Source organism: Nicotiana tabacum, chromosome 11 (genome assembly GCF_000715075.1).
Source record: "Nicotiana tabacum cultivar K326 chromosome 11, ASM71507v2, whole genome shotgun sequence".
Taxonomy (NCBI): Eukaryota; Viridiplantae; Streptophyta; class Magnoliopsida; order Solanales; family Solanaceae; genus Nicotiana; species Nicotiana tabacum.
In genome coordinates this window covers 150519692-150544692 of record NC_134090.1, presented here as the reverse complement: position 1 = coordinate 150544692, position 25001 = coordinate 150519692, and the positions used below count along the sequence as shown (strand labels likewise).

The window sequence follows — 25001 nt, the reverse complement described above, 5'->3', positions numbered from 1 at the left end:
GACTTTCTTGGTTTTTATGGACTCTAATTCTTCTTTCATCGCTTTTAACCATTCTATCCTTCTTAGGGCTCGATTAAGCCTGATCTTCTAAATTCAACAATTCGTAGAGAGGCTCACCTTCATTTATTTCACCCTTTTTTGCAAAATCATTTTCCAAAAATCTGACATCTCGTGATACAATTTCAGTAATACTTCCATCCTCCAATTCATCAATGAACACATACCCTTTGGAGCATTTTGAGTATCCAATAAAGATACATTTCTTTCCTTTTGGACTTAATTTACAAGACTCACCAAAACAATCTTTAATATATGCAGCACAGCCCCAAGGTCGTAGATCATTCAGGTTTGTTTTATGACCAATCCAAAGTTCATAAGGAGTGGAAGATACTAATTAGAAGGCACTTTATTCCATATGTAGGCCGCAGTCAATAATGCATCTCCCCAGAAAGAGATCGACAAATTTGTCTGCGCCATCATTAATCTTGTCATGTCCAATAATGTTCTATTCCTTCTTTCAGCTACACCATTTTATTGAGGTGTATAAGGAGTAGTTGACTGTCTGATAATGCCCTTTACAGTACATAATTCTTCAAATTGTTTTGACAAATATTCACGTCCACGATCGGTTCTTAAAACCTTTATACTTTTATCTAATTGATTTTCAACTTCATTTATATAACTTTTAAAGCACTCAAGTGCTTCAGATTTATGAGAAATCAAATAGACATAACCAAAGTGCGTGAAATCATCAATAAATGTAATGAAGTACGCAGCACCAGACCTTGCCCTTATATTCATTGGACCACAAATATCAGAATGGATTAATTGAAGTGGGAATTAAGCTCTTTTAGCCTTCCCAAATGGTTTACGCGTAATCTTTCCAACAAGACAATTTTCACAAGTTGGCATGTCAATTTTGGAGAAAGAACCTAAATGCCCTTCCTTTGCCAACCTATTCATTCGATCTTGCCCTATGTGACCTAATCTTGCATGCCATGTAATAACATGCCATTACACAACGATCAACTTAATAGTCATAAGTTGAAAGATTACAATCTAAAACGAAAAAATGATCATAACGAAGTCCAAAACCATATAAAACATTAGCTAGAGATATTCTTAAACCATTGCAACTAAAAAACAAATCAAAACCAACATCCAATAGAATAGAAACAAATACTAAATTTTGTCGAATCTTTGGAGCATATAGGATGTCATGCAACATCAAAGATCGGCCACCACGCAAGTGTACTTTGCAAGTGCTTATTCCTTTGACTTCAAGTCTAGCATTATTTCCTACATAAATCCACCTTGATCCAGGTGAAACTCGACGAAACTCCACAAACGTTTCTCGATCTCGACTCACGTGGTTGGTGGATCCTGAGTCTACAATCCACATAGGATAAGATTCAGTTAGTAAAGAAGTGCTTGAAATATACACAACACTCAAAGATGCGTTTAGGAATGCTACCTTTTTCGGCTCTAGGACATACCATATCTTACAACTCCAGATGTCGTAATTGTCACCATTTAGTTTCTCACCTTTGTTTAAGTCAACAATAATACTTTTTGATGCCATGTATGTAATTAAGAGACAATTACGCAAGTTTATTTATCAATTATGCATGTGTCATACACATTCAAGCAAATTAATTCTAATGAAGGTTTCACATATAGTATAAAATCAAAAGGATATGTAAGTATCCAATTATCATCTACAATCTAAATATTTAACCAAAACTAGAAATTAATTTCTTAATGTGCAGTAATATGATGAAGACTATAATCACTAGGATTTTGAGTCTTATTATTAACACCATATTCTAGAGCAACATAGAATAACAGCCTATCCAAAATAGGATAAACACAAAGATATATATTCATTAATATATCAAAAATAAAACAAAGGAGTTCATAAAAAAATACTTAACTAAATTAAGTTATCATGGAAATTTTTTATCCATCTCACTCCTAGAGCCACCAAGAACCTCAATAATGATTCATTATGACCAATTTCTCCATAGATTTCAATAAGTTCATTCTTCTAGAGATCTGATAAAGAATAATACAGAATGACGAAGGCATCCCTATCCTCAACATGAATTTCACCTAATTTTATCCTAAAAAATCTGAGAAAATCAAGCAAAGAGTCAAAAAGAGCCATTTTTTTTTCTTAAAATCCTCAAGAAGTCTTATTCCTTCCCTTTTACGTACCCTTATTTCTTTGTTCAGATTCTGCTTCATCCTTGAATCATTTCTAATGACTTCAGGCTCTGAATCTGAATCAACTAGAGTTTTGATCCTCTTGCGACACATTCTTCTGCTATTTCTTTTTGCTCCTCTATCTATATCACTCCCATTTAGAGCAATTTGAGCATGTTCCCATTCAGCCATATCTGAAATAGGAACAATAAATCAAATATGGTTGTTACCATTTAATGCGACAACGTATGTTACAAATTTCTGGTAGAAGATAAAAAGGATAATAAAAGGATTTTTAAAGTTGGAAGATTCTGTTTTTCATATAAAAAAATATTTTCGGAAAGCTCAAAACGAGTATATCATGAATAGGCAAAAATATTTAACAAGTTATTTTTAAAATGCTGAAAACAGAAGCAGTTTTTCATCAGAAAAATAGTCAAAAACTGTCAATCTTCAAAAAATCATATCTCACTCGTTTTTAATCCGTTTTTCACATATAATATATTTTCGAAAAGTTCAAAACGATAATAACATGATTAAATAAGTTTTAGGAAAAAAATTTAATAAGTTATTTCTAAAACGCTGAAAACAAAAGCAGTTTTTCGTCAGAAAAATAATCAAAATCTGTCAATCTTCAAAGAATCATATCTCACTCGTTTTTAATCCGTTTTTCATATATGATATATTTTCGGAAATCCCAAAATGAGTAGATCATGATTATATAAGTCTTAGACCAAAATATTTAACAAGCGATAACCCAAGCGCAAAAAAATAGAAATAGTTTTCTCTGAAACTTGTCAAAAATTAGCCAACAAAAAAATCTCAACCTAAACTTATAAAACAACGATTTCAAAATAACTTACATGAATATCTGGATCATTCAACCATGCTCTGATACCAATGTAATATAATTTGGAGCAAAAATAACGGATTGTGTACCTTAAATTCGCAACGGATATTGTTGTTGTTGCTACCAAAAAAATCTGCCCCAAGTCTCCTTTGATTTCACTAGGAAATCAAGGTTAAATTTCACAAACTGAATATCTTTTAGCGTGATGATGTAATCTAGAAAGTCAGGATTGCTTTTCCTTCTTTTTGATTTTTTCCTTTTGCTTTTCCTTTAAAAAAGATTTGAACCGTTATAATTGTTCCCCTCCTTTTCAAAAAGGATTTGAACAGTTATAACTGTTTCCCCTCCTTTTAAGGATAAGGTTGAACAGTTATAATACAAATGTTCATCCTTTATTTAAAAAATCAGATAATCCTTTATTTATGGGTCAGTTAAGATTGGATCGGTCGGTTCACATGGGCAACCCACGATCCCAAAAACTTACATAGATTGATGTCGGTGGAGATGCGACTCCTCCACCATTACTGTAATTCCAAATTTAACAAACCTAGGAGTAAGGTCAGATTTGGGGAATAATGGAAAACACACAAAAAAGGTAAAATAATTTCACATATGGAGGTTGTTCAGGTGGAAATAAGAAGCAACAGAAGAAACACATGAATGAGGAGATAAAGAAGCAGGAGAAGACGGAGGAGGAGGAGGAGGGGGAGCTGCAGGCAACATTTGAAGTTCGCTCAAATGAGTTTAGATTAAATTGGGAATAAGCTACCCCATGAAATTTTACGAGGAAACAACTACAAGTAACACCTATACCTATTCTACTATTCTACTACTATTGAAAGTAAATTGATTTCAACAATTTCGAACAACAAGGCACCAAGGTATGTTTCTTCTTCTTCCTACTCCTTTATATCATTGTGATATTTGAATCAAATATCAGTCTAAATTTTATCCAAAAAAATCTCATGATGCTATAGGTTATCATTTCAAAGTTATGTGATTGACTACTAACCATTTCTGAGAACCATTTTGGATTTATGCGGGGCGATCAATCACAAAAGCCATTTATTTTGTTAGCAGATTGGTGGAGCAGTACAGGGAGAGGAATAGAGACTTATATATAATGTTCATTGACCTATAAAAAGCTTACGACAAAGTCCCAGGAAAGTTTTATATATGGAGATGTTTCGAGGCTAAAGACGCATGTCGTCTACATTAAGGCGATTAAGGACATGTACGATGGATTCAAGACCTGGGCGAAGACAGTGGGAGAAGACTCTAATCACTTCCTAGTCATGATGGGGTTGCACTAGGGATCAACTCTCAGCCCGTTCTTATTTGCCTTGGTGATAAATAAGTTGACACGACACATTCAAGGGGAGGTACCATGGTATATGTTAGTTGCTGATGATATAGTTCTAATTGATGAAACGCAAGCCGGTGTTAACACTAGGTTGGAGGTTTGGAGGAAAACCTTTGAGTTTAAAGATTTCAAGTTGAGCAGGACTAAGAGCGAATACTTAAAGAGTAAGTTCAGCAGCGGAACTGAGAAGGATGACGTGAAAGTGAGGTCGGACACACAAATCATCCCCAAGAAAGGAAGTTTCAAATATCTTGGGTCTATAATTCAAAGTAATGGGGAGATTGGCGAGGATGTCACACATCGTATTAGAACATAATGGATGAAGTGGAGGCTTGCATCCAGCATATTATGTGATACGAAAGTGCCACTGAGACTTAAAGACATATTTTATAGAGTGATTGTCATACCAACTATGGTGTATGCGGCGAAGTATTCTCATGTTCAGAAGATGGCGGAAATGAGGATGATGGGATGGATGTGTAGGCATACTAGGAGAGATATGATTAGGAATGAAGATATTTTGGATTAGGTGGTTGTGACCCCTTGGTGGATAAGATGCAGGAAGCGAGGCTGAGATGGTTCGAATATATGAAAGAGACATGCGTAGATACCCCGGTGAGGAGATGTGAGACTGGGGCAAATGGAAAGTAGGGGTAGGCCGAAAAAGTATTGGGGAGAAATGATTAGATAGGACATGGTGCATCTTCAGCTTATCAAGGACATGATCCTTGATAAGAGGGTGTGTAAGTCAAGGATTAGGGTAGTGGGTTACTGATAGTCGAGTGCGGTTCTTTTTCGTACCTATATTACCTTTCTACACCTGTAGTACTAGTATTTTCTTGTATTTCCCATTCTTAGATTTCTAATACTATGTGCTATTTCTTTTTGATTCGGTTATCTTATTTCCTGGATTTAGTTACTGCTTTTCTTTACGTGACTTCTTCTATTTACATACTTTTCTTGATCTGGGGATCTATTAGAAACGACCAATCTTTACCTACACAAGGTTGGGGTAAGGTTTGCGTACACTACCCTTCTCAAATTCCATTTATAGGATTACATTGGGTATGTCGTCGTCGTCATCTTTTGATTGCAATTTTTTATTAGCATTCCATTATCGTTTTACTAGAACAATATCTGATTTTGCTAAAGAGTGTATTGGGAGTGTATAGCCCACGCCATTACAACCTTTACCCAAAGGCAAATCCAAGATTTGATGGCTGCGGGTGCCACTATTTTAATGCAAATCGACCACTAGTGAAGAAAATTGAATTAAGGTGTACATTCAGTAGATTCGATCCGTTTTGGATTAATTCGGTTCGGTTTGATCCGTTTTGAATTTCTTCAATCCAATTTAAAAGAATATTTATGCATAAATGAATATGTGATATGTCCCTTTAATCTATATGTAGCTAATTAATATTTTATTATGTCTGATGCATCACTATAATTTTTTATGTAATTAATAAAATAATATTAGATGGATAAGAAAAAGAAAATGATTAAATTACATCTAAATAAAATTTAACGGAGAAGGGTAAAAAAATACCCCTTTACTATGTGAAAAGGATTATTTATACCCTCCGTTATACTATCAGTCCATTACAATCCTTAACGTTATAGAATTAGCACAAAAATACCCTTCTGCCGTCAGGGTCCTCCACCATGGCCAATAGCATTCCACATGGTGTGATATGTTGCTTGAGGTAGATGCCATTTGACATGCCATCTCACCATTCCGATCCCATTTCACCATTTCCCCTCTTTTTCCTCCAACACCACCTCCCCTTTACCTAATCACCGGCAAAAATAGACTGACAAGTCAATCAAAGACAACGGCCGAGTAAAACCAAGTTTCAGGAAATGCAACGCAAGGAAATAAGTGCTAGAGTGAAGTAAATATTGTTGCCGTTTAAGCAACTGGACAAGTAAATAAAAGCTTTGTTTTATATAATTGCCCAATGTACAATGAATGATGAACAAATAAGAAAGATTTCATCTTTGAACTAACCCATTAAAGACAAATAGAGTACATGTGATGTGACTCCTTTCTTTTCTTTTGGATGAGCACTGTGTTTTTTTCTGGATGAGAATTTTGGATGGGGTTTTATTCTGGATGAGAATTTTATTTGAATTGGACCAACGTCAGCCCAACAATTGATTTTCGATCTCCGAAATACTCTCCAGTATTATATAGCACAGTGTATGCATTTTCCTTACACGCATTTTGATCTTATTCAATTCAATTAAAGATTAATTATTTTGTATTTTTGAGAATTTAACATAAATTTACAAGAAAATTATAGAAAACCCACACAGTAATTTACATGTATAGCTATTATTAAAAAACAAATATAATAAACCTCATAAAATTAAGTATATCGATACAGAGGATGTTGGTTTGTGGAAATGGACCAGAAAGTTGTTTAAAATTTTGAGTTTTGATGAATTTGTAAAATAAATAGATTTACGGGAAACGTAAGGAACTATATAGTAATGTTCAGAACAAGGATATTCAGGTGGTGTTGGAGAAAAAAATTAAGGGAGAGAGTAAAGTGGCATGCCACCTGGCATCCACCTCAACAAAATGTTAGGCCATTTGGGCTGATATTGGCCATGGTGGAGGGCCCTAACGGCAGAGGGATATTTTTATACTTATTCTATAATGGCAAGAGTTGTGATGGACTGATAGTATAATAGAAAGTATAAATGATCTTTTTCACATAGTAAAGGGGTATTTTTGACCTTTTTTCGAAAATTTAAAGATCCAGAAAATGATAAAGGAAGCAAATATGCAATATAAATAAATACTAAAACTGTAAGTGTACGAAAAAAGTGAATAACAAAAGATGAAGAAAATAAGAGAAATTAACAAAAGGAGCATAAAAAATAGAAAGGAAAGGGAAAAAGGAGAAAGAGGAACAAACTCGGACATCTAGGGAGTCTCTACCCTGGATGCTGCGTATGGGAATTCAACAGCTCGACCACGGCACCTTCGGTCATTTTGTGACATGGGATGCCATTTGTTGGTTATATAGGCATTTTTGTGAAAAATACTAGTATGTATATAAACTGATCGCGTGCCACCCTCAATTACATACATAGATCTGCCCTTGTCTCTATCTTGTATATCAAAATCTTGCTTGACCATTGCACTATACAAGCTCTTGTAGTAAAAGATGGACTTGACGAAGAATATATAGTACTCTTAATCTATGCTGTCAGTATTATATTGCATGTTGTTATTTAACACAACAAATGGCATATCCTAATGACAACGAGGTTCTTATGTGATAGTTTAAGGAAAAATGCATAAGTACGCTTGATCTTATACCCGGATTCTCAACTATACACTTTTTCTTTGCGGGAATTCTATTACCCCCTTAAACTTATTTTAAATGAAATTATTTGCACCCTAAAACTAGACAACCAAACTCTTGTCAAGTGGTGAGCTACACGCGCCCCCACATGTATTTTTAGTACTTTTTTATTCTTTCTTCTTTTTCTTATTCTTTTTTTCTTATTTCTTATTATTCTCATTTTTTTTGGTTATTTCATTCTCTTTCTTTTTGTTTTGGTCACTGGTGGCATAAATTGGTGGTCTTCGGAATTTCACAAACACCATTTTTTCCGGCGACAGATTTTTATCCCGATCTAAGTGTGTTTTATTTTATATATATAAATTTTTCTTGAAAGTGTAATTTATGAGTGGGAGGAAGAGCAAAAGAAATAAAAATGAATATAAGCTGAGAAAACTTTTTCCAGTTAAAATTTCAATACTTCATTTTTTTCCCGGCGTGGGAAGGTTTTCCGATGATGAATTTTCCCCCCCAAATCTGAGTGTATTTTACTTTGCTTATGAATAGATCTTTTTGAGAGTTTAATTTGTGTGTGAAAAGAAAAAATGGAAGAAAAATGGTTAGACAAAGTCGGCGGTGAATGAATATCCGCCGGAATTAGAGAAGAAACGAAAAAAAAAGACAAAGAAAAAGGAAAAGGAAAAGGAAAAAAAAAGTAAGAAAAAATGGTAAAAAAGAATAAAAAATAACCTAAAAATCGTTTTTTCTTGCTTTTCACTCTCCTTTGGGAGAGTGAAATACACACACTCTGCCCCGTCAGCGTTAAGGGTGCAAATAATTCCATTTAAAATAAGTTTAGGGGGGTAATAGGATTTCTGCAAAGAAAAAGTGTGTAATTGGGAATCCGGGTATAGGTGAGGGGGTACTTATGCATTTTCCCATAGTTTAAATGAAATTACCTAAAATTAATCAAATTATACCGATATGAAAGGGAAACCAAGATAATTGAGACAATTTCAAAAAGTTCAACTAGTAACCGAAAATTTAGTACGGTATAATATTCTTAAAACAACTGGTTAAACCGAAGCATTAACACCCCTACAATACCTAATGAAATAGTTGAGGTGATACAAACTAGTTCGGGTACCATCATTGTAAAAATAAATTTAAAAATTTCAGATTAGAGTCAAGACCCTTCTTTTTTCTTCAGTGCAGATGTCTGTTGACAAATTTGAGAAGTATGCAAGCAGAAGGGCCATAAATTGGACTATGGAAAGAGAAATATCACAACAAACAAGCTAGTGAAATAGATTTGACTTTTGAGCAAAAGATTGAGACCTGATTAAGTTTTATAAAAACCAATGCAACAGATAAAAAAATTCTGCATATTGCAAAATGGCACATTTGGTCAAGATTATAGCAAAGACTACAGATATGTTACATAGGTTCCATAAACAGCTCAACCATCTCTTAACCATCTTCCTCTTCCTGAAGATAGTAGGAGACTACAGAATTGCGATATAAGGGTCTGATAGCTACAAACTAAAATATATTGAAAAAATGCTGTCGCCTAACCCTCTCGGACGATTCTTCTCATGTCTTCGTTCTCTTTCGTCAAAAGATCAACACGCGATTGAAGAAGGTTGATCATGGCTTGGGCTCTCATCACTTCAATCTTCAGTGTCTCCCTCTCCATAGAGACATTAAGGATCCCATTCTCTAAATTACTAATAAACTTCAAGTAGCCCGGAGGCACAGATTTTTCAAGATTGGAGGAATCGAAAGTAGGGGGATTGGACGGCTGGCCTTCCTTAGTTTCAGTAGACTCTAACAAGGGGAATCCTAAGAGAGTAGGGGAGCAATTTGTTTTCGTCATCATCGTAGTTGGTGGATCCTGGCTAGTAATAGTTGAATCTTCAGAACCATTTACACGGCTAGAGCTTGGATCGTCATGCTTGGATCTCTTACTTTGGCTTAAAGAGAGAAGTTCAGCATCTTCTGAGCTCTCCCTCTTGCAAACAAACGGAAGACTTTGGGGTTCAATCAGGTTTTCAATATAGCGAGGAGCCTTGCGTAGAGCATCCTGTTGTCAAAAGTTAACAGTTAGCGGCGAGCAAAGTAAATCTCAAACTGGAAAAAGTTAAGCATACCCCAGGGTTTATCGAATGAGAAATGCTCAAAACTATACGGGACATATGAAACTCAAGTTTATAAATGTACACATGCTAATGGATGTGAAGAGGGCCCCAAAACTAAAAGGAAGAAAAGGGCTTGAAGTTTTGCATCTAAATACATAAACTTCTTTTTACTTATAAAAGACTGTTGAGGTGAAATCCCAATAAAGAGAAAGCTATGTGAGTGCACTAGAAAATGATCAGTTATATTGCTCAAGAATAATATGTTTCACATTCTAGGAGAGAATTCGAGCATTCAACAAGATTGAAATCCAAAGAATAATAATCAGCAGTGTCTTCAAGAGCTTTCAAGCGTCACATAAAACTTTCACCATTTCAAGTTAGCTTGCTAGTTACTTCCGAGAATCATGAACAATACTATCACCAAGGAGTTTCCCCTCCCCTCTGATAATAATCAGCAGTGTCTTCAAGAGCTTTCAAGCGTCACATAAAACTTTCACCATTTCAAGTTAGCTTGCTAGTTACTTCCGAGAATCATGAACAATACTATCACCAAGGAGTTTCCCCTCCCCTCTGATAATAATCAGCAGTGTCTTCAAGAGCTTTCAAGAACTTATTTCTGTAGCTTCACGACCGACACTACAAGCAACATTGCACCTACAATTCCCAAAATCTCACCCGATAAACTGATGCCCAAGACAGCTGGAGGTCCACCTTTATAAAACACACTAGAGTTAAGATTTGAACTTTGTGTCTTGGAGTAGTGATGGTTGTGGGTATGGAGCAGTTATTGACAAAAACATAAATTACTTCTTGTGATATTCAAATTCAATTAAAAGGCTAAAAGGATGTAGCTTATCGATAGGAATATAATGACGTGTCAACGTGAACATGGATTAAGAAGGAGGAAGGTGGAACAAGATGCTAAACCGTTAGGTGCACTACCTAACCACCACATTAACAAAAATCATTTTTCATTTTCTTTTTCCAATTTTCCCATAACAATTCCAATAATAATACATAGAAAGATCAATATTAGGAGAAAGAAGAGCAACGACAAAATACCAAAGCATTGCAATTCAGAGCATTATATCTACAAGTAACGAAATAGACATTTATACTTTCCTGTACTGTATTGTTCTCTTGATTCCTTATCGACATTAATGGTAAAACAAGATTCTCAACCGTTATCTACAACTAAAAAATATAGCAAAAAGTTTGCAATACAAGGAGAAAGAGAGCAAAGACAAAATTAGAAAAGAGTTTCCAATTAAGAAAGAAGAGTAACGACAAAATAACAAAGTATGCAATTAATAGCATTATATCTACACCGACAACATTGGCATTCATACTTACCTGTGTTTGTTCTTCTGATCCTTATCAATAGCAACGGTAAAACAAGTGGCAATAGAGATTCATTCATTTAAGTGCAAAGTTTCAGCAATCTAAAAGGGCCGTACTGAAAAGGAAACAGAACCTGGTCAAGGTCATTGCCCTCAACTCGTGCTTCATCACCATTCGCCATATCATCCTCTGCCTCTCCTCCAGGAATCATGGCTACATCATCATCCCATTCCTCCTCAACGAATGGTGCATATCTGTCACCATTTGGCGGTCCTAAACCACTTTTTTGAAAGATTCTACAAAGCACAAAGGAATCCTATGTCCTCGCAAACCAACAGAAAGAGATTCTTTTGAGATTCAAAACCAAATATGGAAAGTAGCTAAGTTCACAAAAAAAGCTAGTTCACACCTGCACAATTCCAGCCTTCTCCAATTCTTCATCCGCAAGCCTGTACTCATGCATTACCCAATTTGTTCTCTGGCCATCAGGTGCCCGACCACTATGGAAAACAAGTGTTTTCTTCATTCCAATGGTCTGAGATTTATGGCGAACAAAACGATCCTTCCCAGTAGCTTTCCAGTAGCCTTGGCCAGTGGCTCGGTTAAGTCGAGAACCGTTACCATACTTCTTATCCACAGGGCTGAAAAAGTACCATTCTAGATCTCTGCTCTTGAGCGATGAATATTCTGCACGTCATCAATACAAGGCCATTCATTAAAATAATGGCTACCAAATTCAGGAAAAAAGGGGATGTAGATTCATAACACTACAAACTAATTACTAGCATGTGACGTGGCTAAGTGTGTTAAAAGGAGGTTCAAAATTGAATTCCTTCGTCTGGAAATTACACAGTATAAATAAGGTAAACAATTTTCTTGCATATGGATAAAAATTATTGAATCCCCTTGACATTTAAATGCTTACTCAATACTCAGTATGAAAATTTGCATTTTTTAACCCCCTCGTTAGAATTCCTGGCTCCGCCACTATTAGTAGGCCAAAGAAATACAGAAAAATGACTAATACAACAGCCCAACAACCAGGGGCGAAGCTAGGGGGCGATCTGAACTCCCTTCGTCGGAAAATAACACATTATATACAAGGTCAATTTAACTTTATATATATATATATATACAGTAGATATTGAATCCCTTGACACAACCAAAGAGTTAATCCCCTTAGTGCAAAATCCTGGCTCCAACACTGCTAATAACAAGAGATGTTATTCATATAGAAGAGGAGCATTGCAGTTTCCAATAAACCTGAGGAAATGTCAGAAACACACTAATTTTCCGAATGAAATAATTAAACCTGAAAACTCAATCAAACCAAACCAAAAAAAAAAATATGTATATATTAAAAAGAAGTCACGAAATTCAAACAGATAAAAAAGCGTTATAAACAAAGAAATCATAACATACAAGAAAACTGGACACAAAATAACGACAGAAATCAACGAAAAAGGAATTGAATTGAACCTGCGAGCTCCCAAGGTTCAGATTTGTAAACATCAATTTCAGTAACAGCCTGAAACCTGAATGGTTTCCCGCATGCCTTTCGCCTCAGATAGTACCTAACTAATTCCTCGTCGGTCGGATGGAACCTAAACCCCGGCGCCAAAGACGTCGGCGCCCGTGCCGGAGCCGCCACCGTTACAGCCCCTGCCGCTGCCACCACCACCACCAGTGACCCTTCTTGCTCCATTTCTTGCCCTCAAAATTAAAAAGGAAAAAAACTAGACACACCCAGAAAGGCAAGAATGTAAAAATGAGATTTTTTAAGAATACCCAAATACATAAACAAAAAGATAGATAGATATTAGAATTGAGAAGATTGGAAGTGAAGTAAAGTGAAAATAGAGATAGCCTGTGGGTGAAGGAAAGGGAAGAGAGTAGAGACTTGTTTAACACGGAAATCGAAAATCTAAGAAAGATAAGCCATTCATGGGGACAAAAGTGACTTGTGGATATGTACTTAGGTGGCGTTTCCTGTCAAAACTAATGACCACCTTAATTTTTTTTATTTTTGTAAAATTTACTTTAAGGATATTAATTGAAATTTTAGTTATTCGGTATTCTATTATTCCGACTAATTTAAATTCGTGTTGACGTATTTTTTTTTTATTTTTGTAAAGAAATCTTAATCTGCATACAAATGAAGTAAGTTATTTCCTACAAAATCAAATACAAAATATTCTAAAATATCCTAGAAATTATGTTATATAATAATATAAGTTCGACGAATTTAGACATAATTTTAACATATGTGTAAATATTTTTCCTTTTTGTAAAGAAATCTTAGTCCACACTACATCTAAGGTAAGTAATTTTTGTATAATGGATTGCAAAATTGTTTTCGTTTGTCGGATCTTGTTTAGTTTCACCCAATTTCAATTTTGTCGTAATTTTTTTTAAAATAGATAAATATCTCGTGGAGATAACTTGAAAACAATTAAAGAATTTGAAACATAAACTACTTTGAGTATAGGGTGGAGTAGAATAATAAAATTTCTGAAATAAGTAAGATGAATAATTAATACAAATTTGAAAATATATTATTTAATGGAAACTAACGTCATGATATCTTTGGTCATAGGACAACAATAAAAATCTCTTTAAAGCTAGATTTTTTATTTTTATTTTTATTTTTGTATCGTGACTGAAAATGACATTAATTTGCAAGTTTCTTTTCTTTTACGTCGTCTTTTTCCTTTATATTTCTTTATTTGGTCCATGGTTTGGATCACAAGTTGACGAAAATGCAAAAAATGTTAAATACAAGTTTATATTTCATATTTTTTTGAGGATAGGAATAAAATAAATGCAACCTAATGTGAGTAGTTAAAGAAGTGAGTGTGAATGAGGTATTCAAAGTAAAGAAGTACAAGCAAAGCAATCTCTTATTGCCCGTTCCTTAAGAAACCTTTAATCCTCTTTTATTCATGACTTTTTCTTTTCTTTTTTGGCTCGCCACCCCTTATAAAATATATATAATCATATCATTTATAAGGGTAACTATAAATATATTTTTTATAATTAACTATGACATGTTAAATTATTCTGGCATTGTAAGATCTTTACACTTCAACTAAAAACCTAAATCTATTTTTGAATTTTTCAGTTTTTACAATCAATTGAAAATGATTACAAATACAATTTTCCAATAAACTTGAAATATTCTTTTTTCGACGAAATAGAATGTTTTTCTGTTCATGGTAGAATACTACATGAACAAAAGATATGAAAATAAGACATGTAACAAGTAATCTCGCAATCTTATTATTCGATTCATTAGTTTGGCTTTACTTATTAATGTGGTTTTTCTTTTTTCTTTTATCATACAGATATTTAATATTTTCTTGACCTTGAAAAAAGCCAAAAGATTATAATAGTATAGGGCTAAAACGACCAATGATGCTTTTATACGGTGTGATATTGTCCGTTTTGAGTCAAGCTCGCATAATTTTTCTTAAAAAATCTCACATTATTAAGAGATCTCTATACTTATATGTAGGCTCTCAATCTCTCCAGCTATTAATACGGGACTTTGCTCGCACACCTAACAATATTTTTATTGTAGGAAAGTTGCCTAATTTAATTTTTGTTTTTACCAAACACTATTATGTGAGGACAAGGTTTTTCTCCGTATTCTCTTCTTGCTCATGCAAACTTGTTTTTGAAAGTTTGCAGCCTAGTCCCCACCGAATGGAAGATATTTTTGTGTGTTCAAATTCTTAACGATAACTTTTGCAGTTAAGGTATAGCGTGGTGTAATTTGGCGTTATATATACTGACATTTACTGACACAAGTATAGCATGCGGTATTTTCACTCTATATATAGCGTACAAATACAACACACTATACCCCTAATTAAATAATGCCCTTCGTCTTCTTCCGCGATCAGAAACGAGCCTCCCCCATTTTTTTACTTTCAAGCCATTTCTGGTCCCCCCAGCGTCTTCTGTAAAAAAAAATGTGGGCCCCACCCGTCACACAAAACATTAAGAACGTAGGTCCCACATCGTAGTAGAGCACTGTATTATTGTGGTTTCACTCTTTCGGATTCAACTTTTCACACAAAATACTACATCGAGGTATTTCGATTTATTTTATGTCGAAACTTATATAATAATGCATATTTATTAGTTGATTGAATGTGTTTCCATGTCGTTTTGTGTTTTATTTGCGAAACTAGTATGTTATATTTATCCGGACTTAGATATTAGTGTTCTAAAAAAAATGTAAAATTGAGAAATAATTTTTTCTAGTAATATCAAGATTTAGATATTACTGTTTCCATGCCGGTTTTTGTTTTATTTTTGCGAAACTAGTATGTTATATGTATTTTTGTGAATTTTATGTGATTAAAATGTATTTGTTGTTTATATTTAGTTTAGATTATTTATTAGCATAGTAAATTGTAGAACCTGTTAGCGTAGTAAACTGTAGAATATTTTAGCGTAGAATCCTTGTAGTTTAAGTGTTGCTTATTGTGAGCACGTGATTTTTGCCCTATATGTATTACTCCAACAAATTCAAAACAAAATAATTTCTGTCAGTGTTTGCAATTTTGGGGATTTTCGTGGCATTTTCTGGTAATTGTTTGCATTTGTCTATGCATTTTTATTTTATTTAATTAATGAAAATTGCAAAAATTATGTTGCATTTGCATTTAGGATTTAATTTTACATTTTAGGATTAATTGACAAGTTAGTTATTTTATAAAAATGGGAAAAATCATAAAAATAGTTTATTTTGCACTTTTAATTTTTATTTTTGAATTTTGGTAGTTTTTCCTTTAATTTGGTTTTTAATTATTTGCAGTAATAATTATTGGGGTTAATTAATTTAATTTGGTAGGATAATTTGGTTTAGGATTTAATTTAGGTTTTAATTTTAATTTTGGAAAAAAAGAATTTTTAAGAGAAAAATGAATTAAAAAAAAAGAAAAAAAAAAGAAGGAAATAATGAAAAGGAAAATCTGGGCTAAAACCCGATTAATTGTCCCCAGCCCAAAACAAATCGCCCCAATACCCGGGCCAAACCACCTTAACCCGGTCCGGTTCCCCCCCCCCCAAAAAAAAAACGAAATGACGTCGTTTCAGGGGCAGTAGATCAGGACCGTCGAGGTCTCTTGATCGAACGAACGAGAAGCCTGGGTCATTTAATATATTAATGTCCAAACATTACCCTCCCCCCAGCTTTCGTCTCTCTCAAATCCCCTCCGAGAAACCCTAGAATCCGCCGGGATTTCCCACCACCATTGATGGCGGCGCCGACGTCCAATCGCCATCAAACTTACACCAAACACTCCCCCCCCCCTTCTCCTCTTTCCGAATCTACAAATCCCCACTCTCGAATCCTAACCCAGCCTCTCGAATCTTGAGTCGAAAGGAATGACTGAAAACCTAACTCATCCGATTGGCCCCAAAATTACACCCCATAAGCCCCAGGATCCCCTCATACCAAATCCATAACTACTCTCCTTCGAATCTGCCCGGAGCTCCGCGAATCTTGAATCTGAGGTCAACCCCAAGAGTTCAAAACCACTTTTTCGTCAATCCTGGTACATGCATGGTCAGAAGGCACCGTTCTTCGAGTTTTGAAGTTCAAACGATCGATCTTAGCTTTGTTAGGGCTTTTGTCTCCAATGGATTTTGAATATAATCGGTGAGTTTTCTTAGTCTTTTGTTCGTTCTTGTTATTTCACCTTTTATTCTTCTTCTTCTTTTTCTTCTCCGTGTATTTGGGCGTTCTTCTAACTGAAATTAGTTTCGAACCTAGTTTCTCCCCTTTGGGTTAATCTGTTTGTTTGTATTTATTTCCCTTCATTTTTAGTTTTCTTTCTTCTAAATTTCTAATAATTGTGCCTGATTTTGTTTGTCCCATTTTTGTTTAGTTTTAGGTTTAAGTTTCTGATTTTCCCCCTCCTTTTTCTCACTAATTTTATACGTTGTAGTATTTCCTGCTTTCATGTGCTTAGTTTTTATTTGTTTCTTTTTTGATGATCTTTAGTAGTCAAGTGCAATTCTGAGTGTGATTAGTTAAATTTAATGCATACCTAAAATCAGAAGCGTTTGAGTTTGCCCTCCAGTTTTGGATTTGTTCTTTTTCTATGGTTTCGTTTAATCATTTCCGAGTACTCAAGCCTCACATAGTAACTATGGTCACCACTGACCCAGTTAAGAGGCTAATTTATTTGGACTGTGGTTTAGCTTAACCCTAGTTAATAATTGAGGGGTAAATAACAGGGGGGTTTAAGGGTGATCTGGGAATTGTAAGTAGAGAATTTCTCTATAACTGATTGAGGAGGCTTCTAGGAAGCTGGGGAGGGGACTGTTTTGCAAAAACAGAATTTAAATTAGGGGTGTTTCAGCTAAAATAAAAATTTAAAAGGGACCAAAGGGCAAAAATGAACTCTTAAGGCCTGCCCTAATGCCTTGCCTATAAAGGCATCTCTATCTTGCCTTTCAAGGCAAGGATTGGAAGAATTTAAAAATACAGACCCAAGAGATAGAGAGGAAAAAATACTGAAAATAAAAACAGCTGAGTTTTCTTAGAAAATCCGGAACTTCTACATTTTGGTTGAAGATTAAAATTTCTACTTCTGGTTCAGAGTTTTGATTCTTTGGTGGTGTACTTTTCTTGGAAATTTTATGATCTTACTGCTGAAATTAGGAAATGGCTTGAGTAGTTGAATTGGTTAAAATTCGGTTTGAAAGTTTCTACTGTTCCATTGGCATTCCTGAGTTGATTTCATCTGCTGAGTGGTCGAATCTGGGGCTGACTGCTATTGCCTGTTGCTGACCTTCTCATCTTTCTGTTGTTTTGCTTTCCAGGTATCTCTTTGGCTCATGATTGACTGTGTAAATCGAGTAGAAATTTGATGGAATACAAGATGTGCCTAATTTAATGTTTCCTTGTCCTTACTACTTTAGAATTATGTAGTAAAACTGTAATGATAAGTGTTATATAAGCCAACATTTGCACATTATAAATCTGGTTTGGGGTTACAGTTAAATGTTCAGTCTCAGGGTGAATAGCATGTTCAGAAGTGGTGTGAACAAGTTTTGTATAGATATTTGAATATGCATATAGGCTGAGGTTCCTACTTGGGATCAAATGTATATGATATTTCACAGTTATTGTTCTGCTGATTAAAGTGTTAGCTACGATCGCAGGCATGCTTTGTGTTTCGCATTTGTTGTTTACTCACTGTGAAATGCCTGAGCCATGCTGAGATCTTCAGTCTGATTGATGAAATTCAAGTAAAGTGGGATTTTAATTGCTGGGTTGGATGCTATCAGTATTCAATTGAGCATGTTCGTTTATTGTAGGAATTGGCTATTTAATCCTATAGGTCATATCAACTAGAGATCTATTCCATGTCAGCACTTCTAGTTAATCTAAGGTTTCAAAATTTCAGAGTCATCTGCTGTGTCGTGGCCCAAGAGTTGGACTTCTAATTGTTTTCAAAATCATGGCATCGTTAAAACTTTCATGTAGTTATCCATTGGTCAAATTAAAGGATGATCTTAAAACTATCGTGTGTATGGTAATTCTTTGTTTAGCCATTTGTAGTTATCACAATCTTCTACTGTTTCGATCACTGCTTATACGTTGTGAAAGCTCAACGCTGAGCCCTGTTAAGGTAACTCTGGGGTTCTAAAATTGGGTACACCTTGGGCCCAAATACTTGTGAATTGGACTTGGATCGTTCTTGCCTCCATTGGCGCGTTCTCTGGCTAAGAGTACGAGTTAACCAAGGCCCATTTGTTGTTGGGCAGGATCGAACCTTGACAAATATCCAAATCATATCAAGTCTTGTTTTAGTCAATCGGGCTCTTAAAAGGTAAACTCGAGGTGAGCCATGCTAAGTAATATATAATTATGGCCCTCCTATTTTAGTTTAGCAACCTCTTGGTTAAAATAATTCGATGCGTACCGTGCCAAACAAAAATCTTAAATGTACGGCCATCATTTAATTAATTTTGATTTAATCTTTAGAATTCGAGGCGTGCCATTTAGTGAATTTTCATGGCCCTCGCGAAGTTTCTAACGCGTAATTACTTTAGGCGCGTCATTTTAATAAAATTATCTTCCTAAATTCGGGTGCGCATTTATCCGACCCAAATCTAAATCTTAACAATGTCAAAATATGTCGAAGACCGCGGGTGCATTTATGTGACGTGGTTCGAGACATGTTTAACAGTGTTGCAATATTCCTAAATAAACAAAGCGGTTAAAGTATTAAAATGCACATATGTTTGAACATGTATTAAAATCAGATAATTAAGCTGAATATAACAGTTGAGCGATCGTGCTAGAACCACGGAACTCGGGAATGCCTAACACCTTATCCCGGGTTAACAGAATTCATTACCCGGATTTCTGGTTCGCAGACTGTATTGCAGAGTCAATCTTTTCCTCGACTCGGGATTCGAACCGGTGACTTGGGACACCATAAATCTCCCAAGTGGCGACTCTGAATCTTTAAATGAAATAATCCCGTTTCGATTGTCCTTTAATTGGAAAAACTCCCTTGTATTTATACCTCTCTCGAGGGTGTAATGAAAAAAGAAGGTGTGACACTTATATTGGTAGATGAAAATATATACTTTGTACAATAAATAATTAAAAAATAAGAATTTAAATTTTTAAAACAAACACACACAAAATTATCAAAATATTGAATTTAACACACATAATTATTAATGATAGTTTGGTGCTACTGGGCCTCAAATATTGTGCCTGGAACCCAATAGGTATATATACTTTGTACAATAAATAATTAAAAAATAAGAATTTAAATTTTTAAAACAAACACACACAAAATTATCAAAATATTGAATTTGACACACATAATTATTAATTATAGTTTGGTGCTATTGAGCCTCAAATATCAAGCCTGGAACCCAATAGGTATATATACTTTGTACAATTAAATAATTAAAAATTAATAATTTAAATTTTTAAAACAAACACACACAAAATTATCAAAATATTGAATTTGACACAAATAATTATTAATGATAGTTTGTTCTACTGGGCCTCAAATACCGATCATGGAACCCAATAGGTATATATACATCCCGGCCCTTACTCTCGTGAGATATTAGTGCTACAGGGTGATCATAGGTCCGCCCATCTATGGGAAAGGGAGTTACTATCCCAGATTCTTCGCGCTTGGAGAGTGGACGACCTGTGGGATTTTTTGAGGCCCAGAGATCTCCACGAGCGTGTAGTCCAGAGCCTACAGGATATGAGATTTTATAGGATTATTGAGATCGGGAGGATGCAACTCGACTGGGCATTGATCACAGAATTGATTGAGCGGTGGCGATCGGAGACGCACACCTTTCACCTACCCATTGGCGGGGCCACTATCACGCTATAGGACGTGGAGGTTTTATATGGCCTGACTTTTGATGGCATGCCCATTTCACTGCCTATTGCTATGAGATCTATGTCGCGCGATGGTTATTGGGACATGCTGCAGGAGCTCACGGGTTTCAGGCCACAGGATGAGACATTTTCATCGGGTGCTAGTCGATTGTCTTTGACCCCTATTAGATAGTACCTAGAGGTACTCCACCCCATTATCACCGTCGATACAGAGGAGGTACATATTACCCGGTATACGAGGTTGTTGTTGCTTCTTCTATTTGGAGGTGTCTTGTTCCCGAACACTTCGGGGAACCTAGTCAGCCTGAGATTTCTTCATCATGTTCAGCTGCTAGATGAGTTACACTATTACAGCTGGGGTGCTGCTATTCTCGCCTACATGTACAAGAGTATGTGTCGGGCGAGCATGGGCACTCAGAGAGATGTTTGTGGTTTTCTACCGCTTCTACATGTGACAACATATTCGAATAATCTGTTCATCAGTTCCAACTCTACCTAGTTAGAATTTATCTTAAACCTGACGTCAACTTTCTATGTTAGGTTTGGGCCTGGGATCGGTTCTTGCAGTTTCAGCCACCTCTACCACAATTACCTCATAATGTAGCACTTCCGGATCTCCCTCTAGCCAGGAGGTGGGTTATCCACCGTACACTTTCACGAGAGTATGATTCTCATCATAATCTCCCCCTCTGCAGGGATGTGTTGGATCTGTTGGAGGGTGCACAGGTAAATATGTACCTAAACTTACCTGGTATAGATTAACTTAGTGTTGCGCATACTCACATTTTGTGTTCTTATTTGATAGTTCATCTGGACGCCGTACAACGATGATTTGATAGCTTGCCTGCCAACTTATTGTTGGGTCGACCGATGGATTTGGAGCACTTCTGCCCCGCTCATATGCTTCGATATTGTGGAGCATCATGCCTCAGAGCGGGTACTTTGCCAGTTTGGCCACCCACATTATATACCGAGGGGGCCTATATGGGACCCAAGACATTATCAGAGGAATAATCATTGTAGGGCGGACGACACATTTATGGCACGGTTAGCGGGGCAGATCCATATTTGGGACCAGTGAGATCAGATGATTCGCCCCCACCTACACAGACCCAGGAGGTGGCTATTGAGGGGTATCTGTCCTGGTATCGCCACGTTACCCGACTTTTTATCGGGAACCCTATTCGTCAGGCTGACGGTCGGTATATTCCATACGCCGAGCGACACGAAGCCCTAGTATGTTTTCTGTTATTATTAATTATATAACTGTAACTTAGTGCAATGCATGTAGTTTATATTTTATACGTTGTGCAGGCTATTGGACTACATATAGTCTGTCAAATGGGACTGCAGATGCAGGATTATGTCGGCAATCCTGACGCCGCCTTGCACGATTACAACCGTGGATTTGTAGAGTTGGCTGCCCGGACACTGCAGCGATCCCGGGAGGATCAGCGTTTGGCACATATGCCTGATTATGTGGAGCCAGAGGAGTACGAGTGAGGCCTTGGTGTGGCACGAGGTGGTGGTGCCCGACGAGCTGGGAGTGCCGGACGACGTAGCGGTGGGCGAAGAGGAGGTGGTCCCTAGCAAGGGGGCGTTGAGGCCCCTGCTGATGATGTTGCTACTGATTTTCCCGGCAGCCTACATGAGATGGACATGCTGTCATACAGCCTTGGGATGGATCTCACTCTAGGGACTTCGTAGGTGACCCCATCAGGTCAATTATTCATCACGGGCACAGACCTTTCTAGAGTCGATTGGGATACATACTTTCCAGGCCCGTGTACTGTTGTTGAGGACTGGCCGACCCAAGATTTACATAGTGGGCAGCGGTTGAGTTATGGTTCATCATCACAGGCGCATGTATGGTTTTATTGGTATTGAATTACAATTTGTCTTTATTTTCCATAACTTTATTAGTTTCCTTTATTAATTTCCTTTTTAAGGTTGAATGCGATGCTGACATGGCTGCGACAGATGATTACATTCAGGAGCCCGACGATGTCATAGTAAGACAATATAAATTGTTCTGACTTATTATATACTTTGCTATATTGAGCTATCTATTCTTATGTAGGTTTCTACTAGACAAGCGGCCCTTTTTACTGATCCTGTCAGCACCACTGATGTTCATGATGCGGCGCATCCGGCTATTAGGAGGCGACTTGAGGATGACGATCCCGATAGTGTACCCAAGCGGGATGGGATGCACCTCAGGCCAGCGGCTGCGTTGAAGCACACTGGATGCAGGACACATTGATTTTCTTGTTTTATCTTTTTGATGTAAATAATATCTTTGTATATACATTAACAACAATTTTTATATAATATGCGCATTACTTTTTAAATTCTCCGTTCATTAGTTAGTTTCATACTACAACACAAACACTTAAATTCCACTCCAATTAATAAAAATAAAGTTCATTACAACTAATTTAGTTTAATACTACAACACAAACACAAACACAAACATAACAACTTAACATAATTAAAAGTCAATACAACTAATAAAAATACACGATACAGGAAACATAAAGATAAAGCGATACACTAAACACACACATGTCAAAGTTTAGTCACTGTCGCCCATTATTTTCTGTTCCAACCACTTAAATTGTTCTTCCAGCTTCTTTGTTTCTTCTTCTACCTCTTTAAGTTTCGCTTTCAACTCCACAACCTCTCTTTTATGTTTTTTTTCACATTCCCACTGTTTTAAACACAAATCATTAAGATCGTTCAATAATTCTTTGTAGTATTCCTGATAACATGGTTCATCAATCCATACCTCAAAATTGCAAATAGGCTCACCGACAACCTTATAAAACTTGTTCAAACATTCCCAGTAGCAGCGTTCAGCTTCACCATTATCCCAACAACTTTGCATTATGCATTTTTTTTCCACACTTGCACATTGGTACATAAAGAGGTTGAGACATTTGTGCGTTAAAAAAAACTTGCTTTAAGTTATTGTTGAGCGCAGAAAATAACTAGAATGAGCCCGTTATTTATAGGCAAGACAACACACATAACGTAGTATTTCACCGCTCTATATATAAACATAACGTAGTGTTTGACCGCACTATGCTTTGCTTGTTAAAGGTTCTGACGGGTACGAATCAACTTTATGTTAGTTGGGCGGCTTTTTCAGTTTGACAAGACAACACATATAATGTATTATTTCACCGTTCTATATATATACACATAACGTAGTATTTGACGTTATGCTTTGCGTGTTAAAGGTTCTGACAGGTACGAATCAACTTTATGTCAGTTGGGCAGCTTTTTCAGTTCGACAAGACAACACATATAAAGAAAATAACAAACATAATTAACATTAAATTAATTAACAAACATAATTTTATTTTATAAATCTTGTAACATAAACAAAATAACTAAATATTACAACATAAACTCAATGATAGTTAGGCATAATAGAAGAATACCCACCACGAGCTTGATTACTATTGCCACCCAAAGGACATTTTCGATGGTCGTGTCCTGTTTGCGAGCATATACCACATCTGCGCGCATAAACGGTATCACTAACATCCATTTAGTTCTATATACGTGTTCTCTTCTGCACCTGTATTCGAAGCAAATAGGACTTGTTATATACCATTTTAAATGGATCAGGCGGCTAATAATGCTCAGCCCCCACTGGCTGCAACTGCCACTATATGTGTTTAGGTACTTCGCAATACTATGTTGTTGATTAACATAGTTGGTTTTACCTAAACCAATTTTTTGAAAGCACTTAATGACATTTGAGCAAGGCATGTGGTAGATGGACCATTTCCCACAAGAGCATAACCTTGTAGATTCATTTACAGTATGTACATTATTCCCCCGATTTCGATGGATAGTGGTGTAAACTTCAAAAATATTTCTTTTGTTATCATACTGCAAAAAGGAATGCCAATGTGCTCGCCGTCTGTATCTCTCAAATCTCTTCATCGACACTGGCATAAAATCAATACCCCTTTCCATCAATGACGTTGCAGCTGCAGACCTCCCAACAAACCTCTCTGCCATCTTCTTGAACGACATCCGCACCATGGCCGTGACATGCAATCCTCTTGCCGACTTCAATAACCCATTGAACGACTCTGACACATTTGTAGTCAGATTTCCCAACGTCTCCCACCATCTGCATGCAAAGTCCACTTTTCAGGGTCATGTCGCATTAACCAACGATAGGCTGCCTCGTCTTCTTGCCTGATAGATTCCATGTGCCTCCGGAATTTATGCTGTTGGTGGTCTGTTGCTGCCATGCACATCAAATCATTCAGATCCTTGTTGGGATATGCCTTCTGGACATTGGCTTTAAAGTTCCTCACACAGTAACGGTGGTAGGCATAAGGTTCTTGCCATGCAGAGAAGTTTTCCACAAAATTTA

General features: G+C 36.1%; 1 protein-coding gene and 1 long non-coding RNA gene across 2 annotated transcripts; both read right to left on the bottom strand.

Annotated features, from left to right (window-relative positions):
- Positions 1-862: 862 nt before the first annotated feature.
- On the bottom strand, positions 863-3378 carry LOC107787288 (uncharacterized). Its single transcript, XR_001648362.2, has 3 exons — positions 3145-3378; positions 2218-2399; positions 863-1389 (listed from the first exon to the last, which is right to left on the bottom strand). It is a non-coding gene; the product is annotated as an uncharacterized LOC107787288 (long non-coding RNA).
- A 5710-nt stretch (positions 3379-9088) lies between these two features.
- LOC107787290 (NAC domain containing protein 50) lies at positions 9089-13141 on the bottom strand. Its single transcript, XM_016608837.2, has 4 exons — positions 12676-13141; positions 11606-11883; positions 11330-11512; positions 9089-9800 (listed from the first exon to the last, which is right to left on the bottom strand). The coding sequence occupies exons 1-4, from the start codon at positions 12899-12901 to the stop codon at positions 9288-9290; spliced, it is 1200 nt and encodes a 399-aa protein (XP_016464323.1). The 5' UTR covers positions 12902-13141; the 3' UTR covers positions 9089-9287.
- Between the last annotated feature and the right edge of the window lie 11860 nt (positions 13142-25001).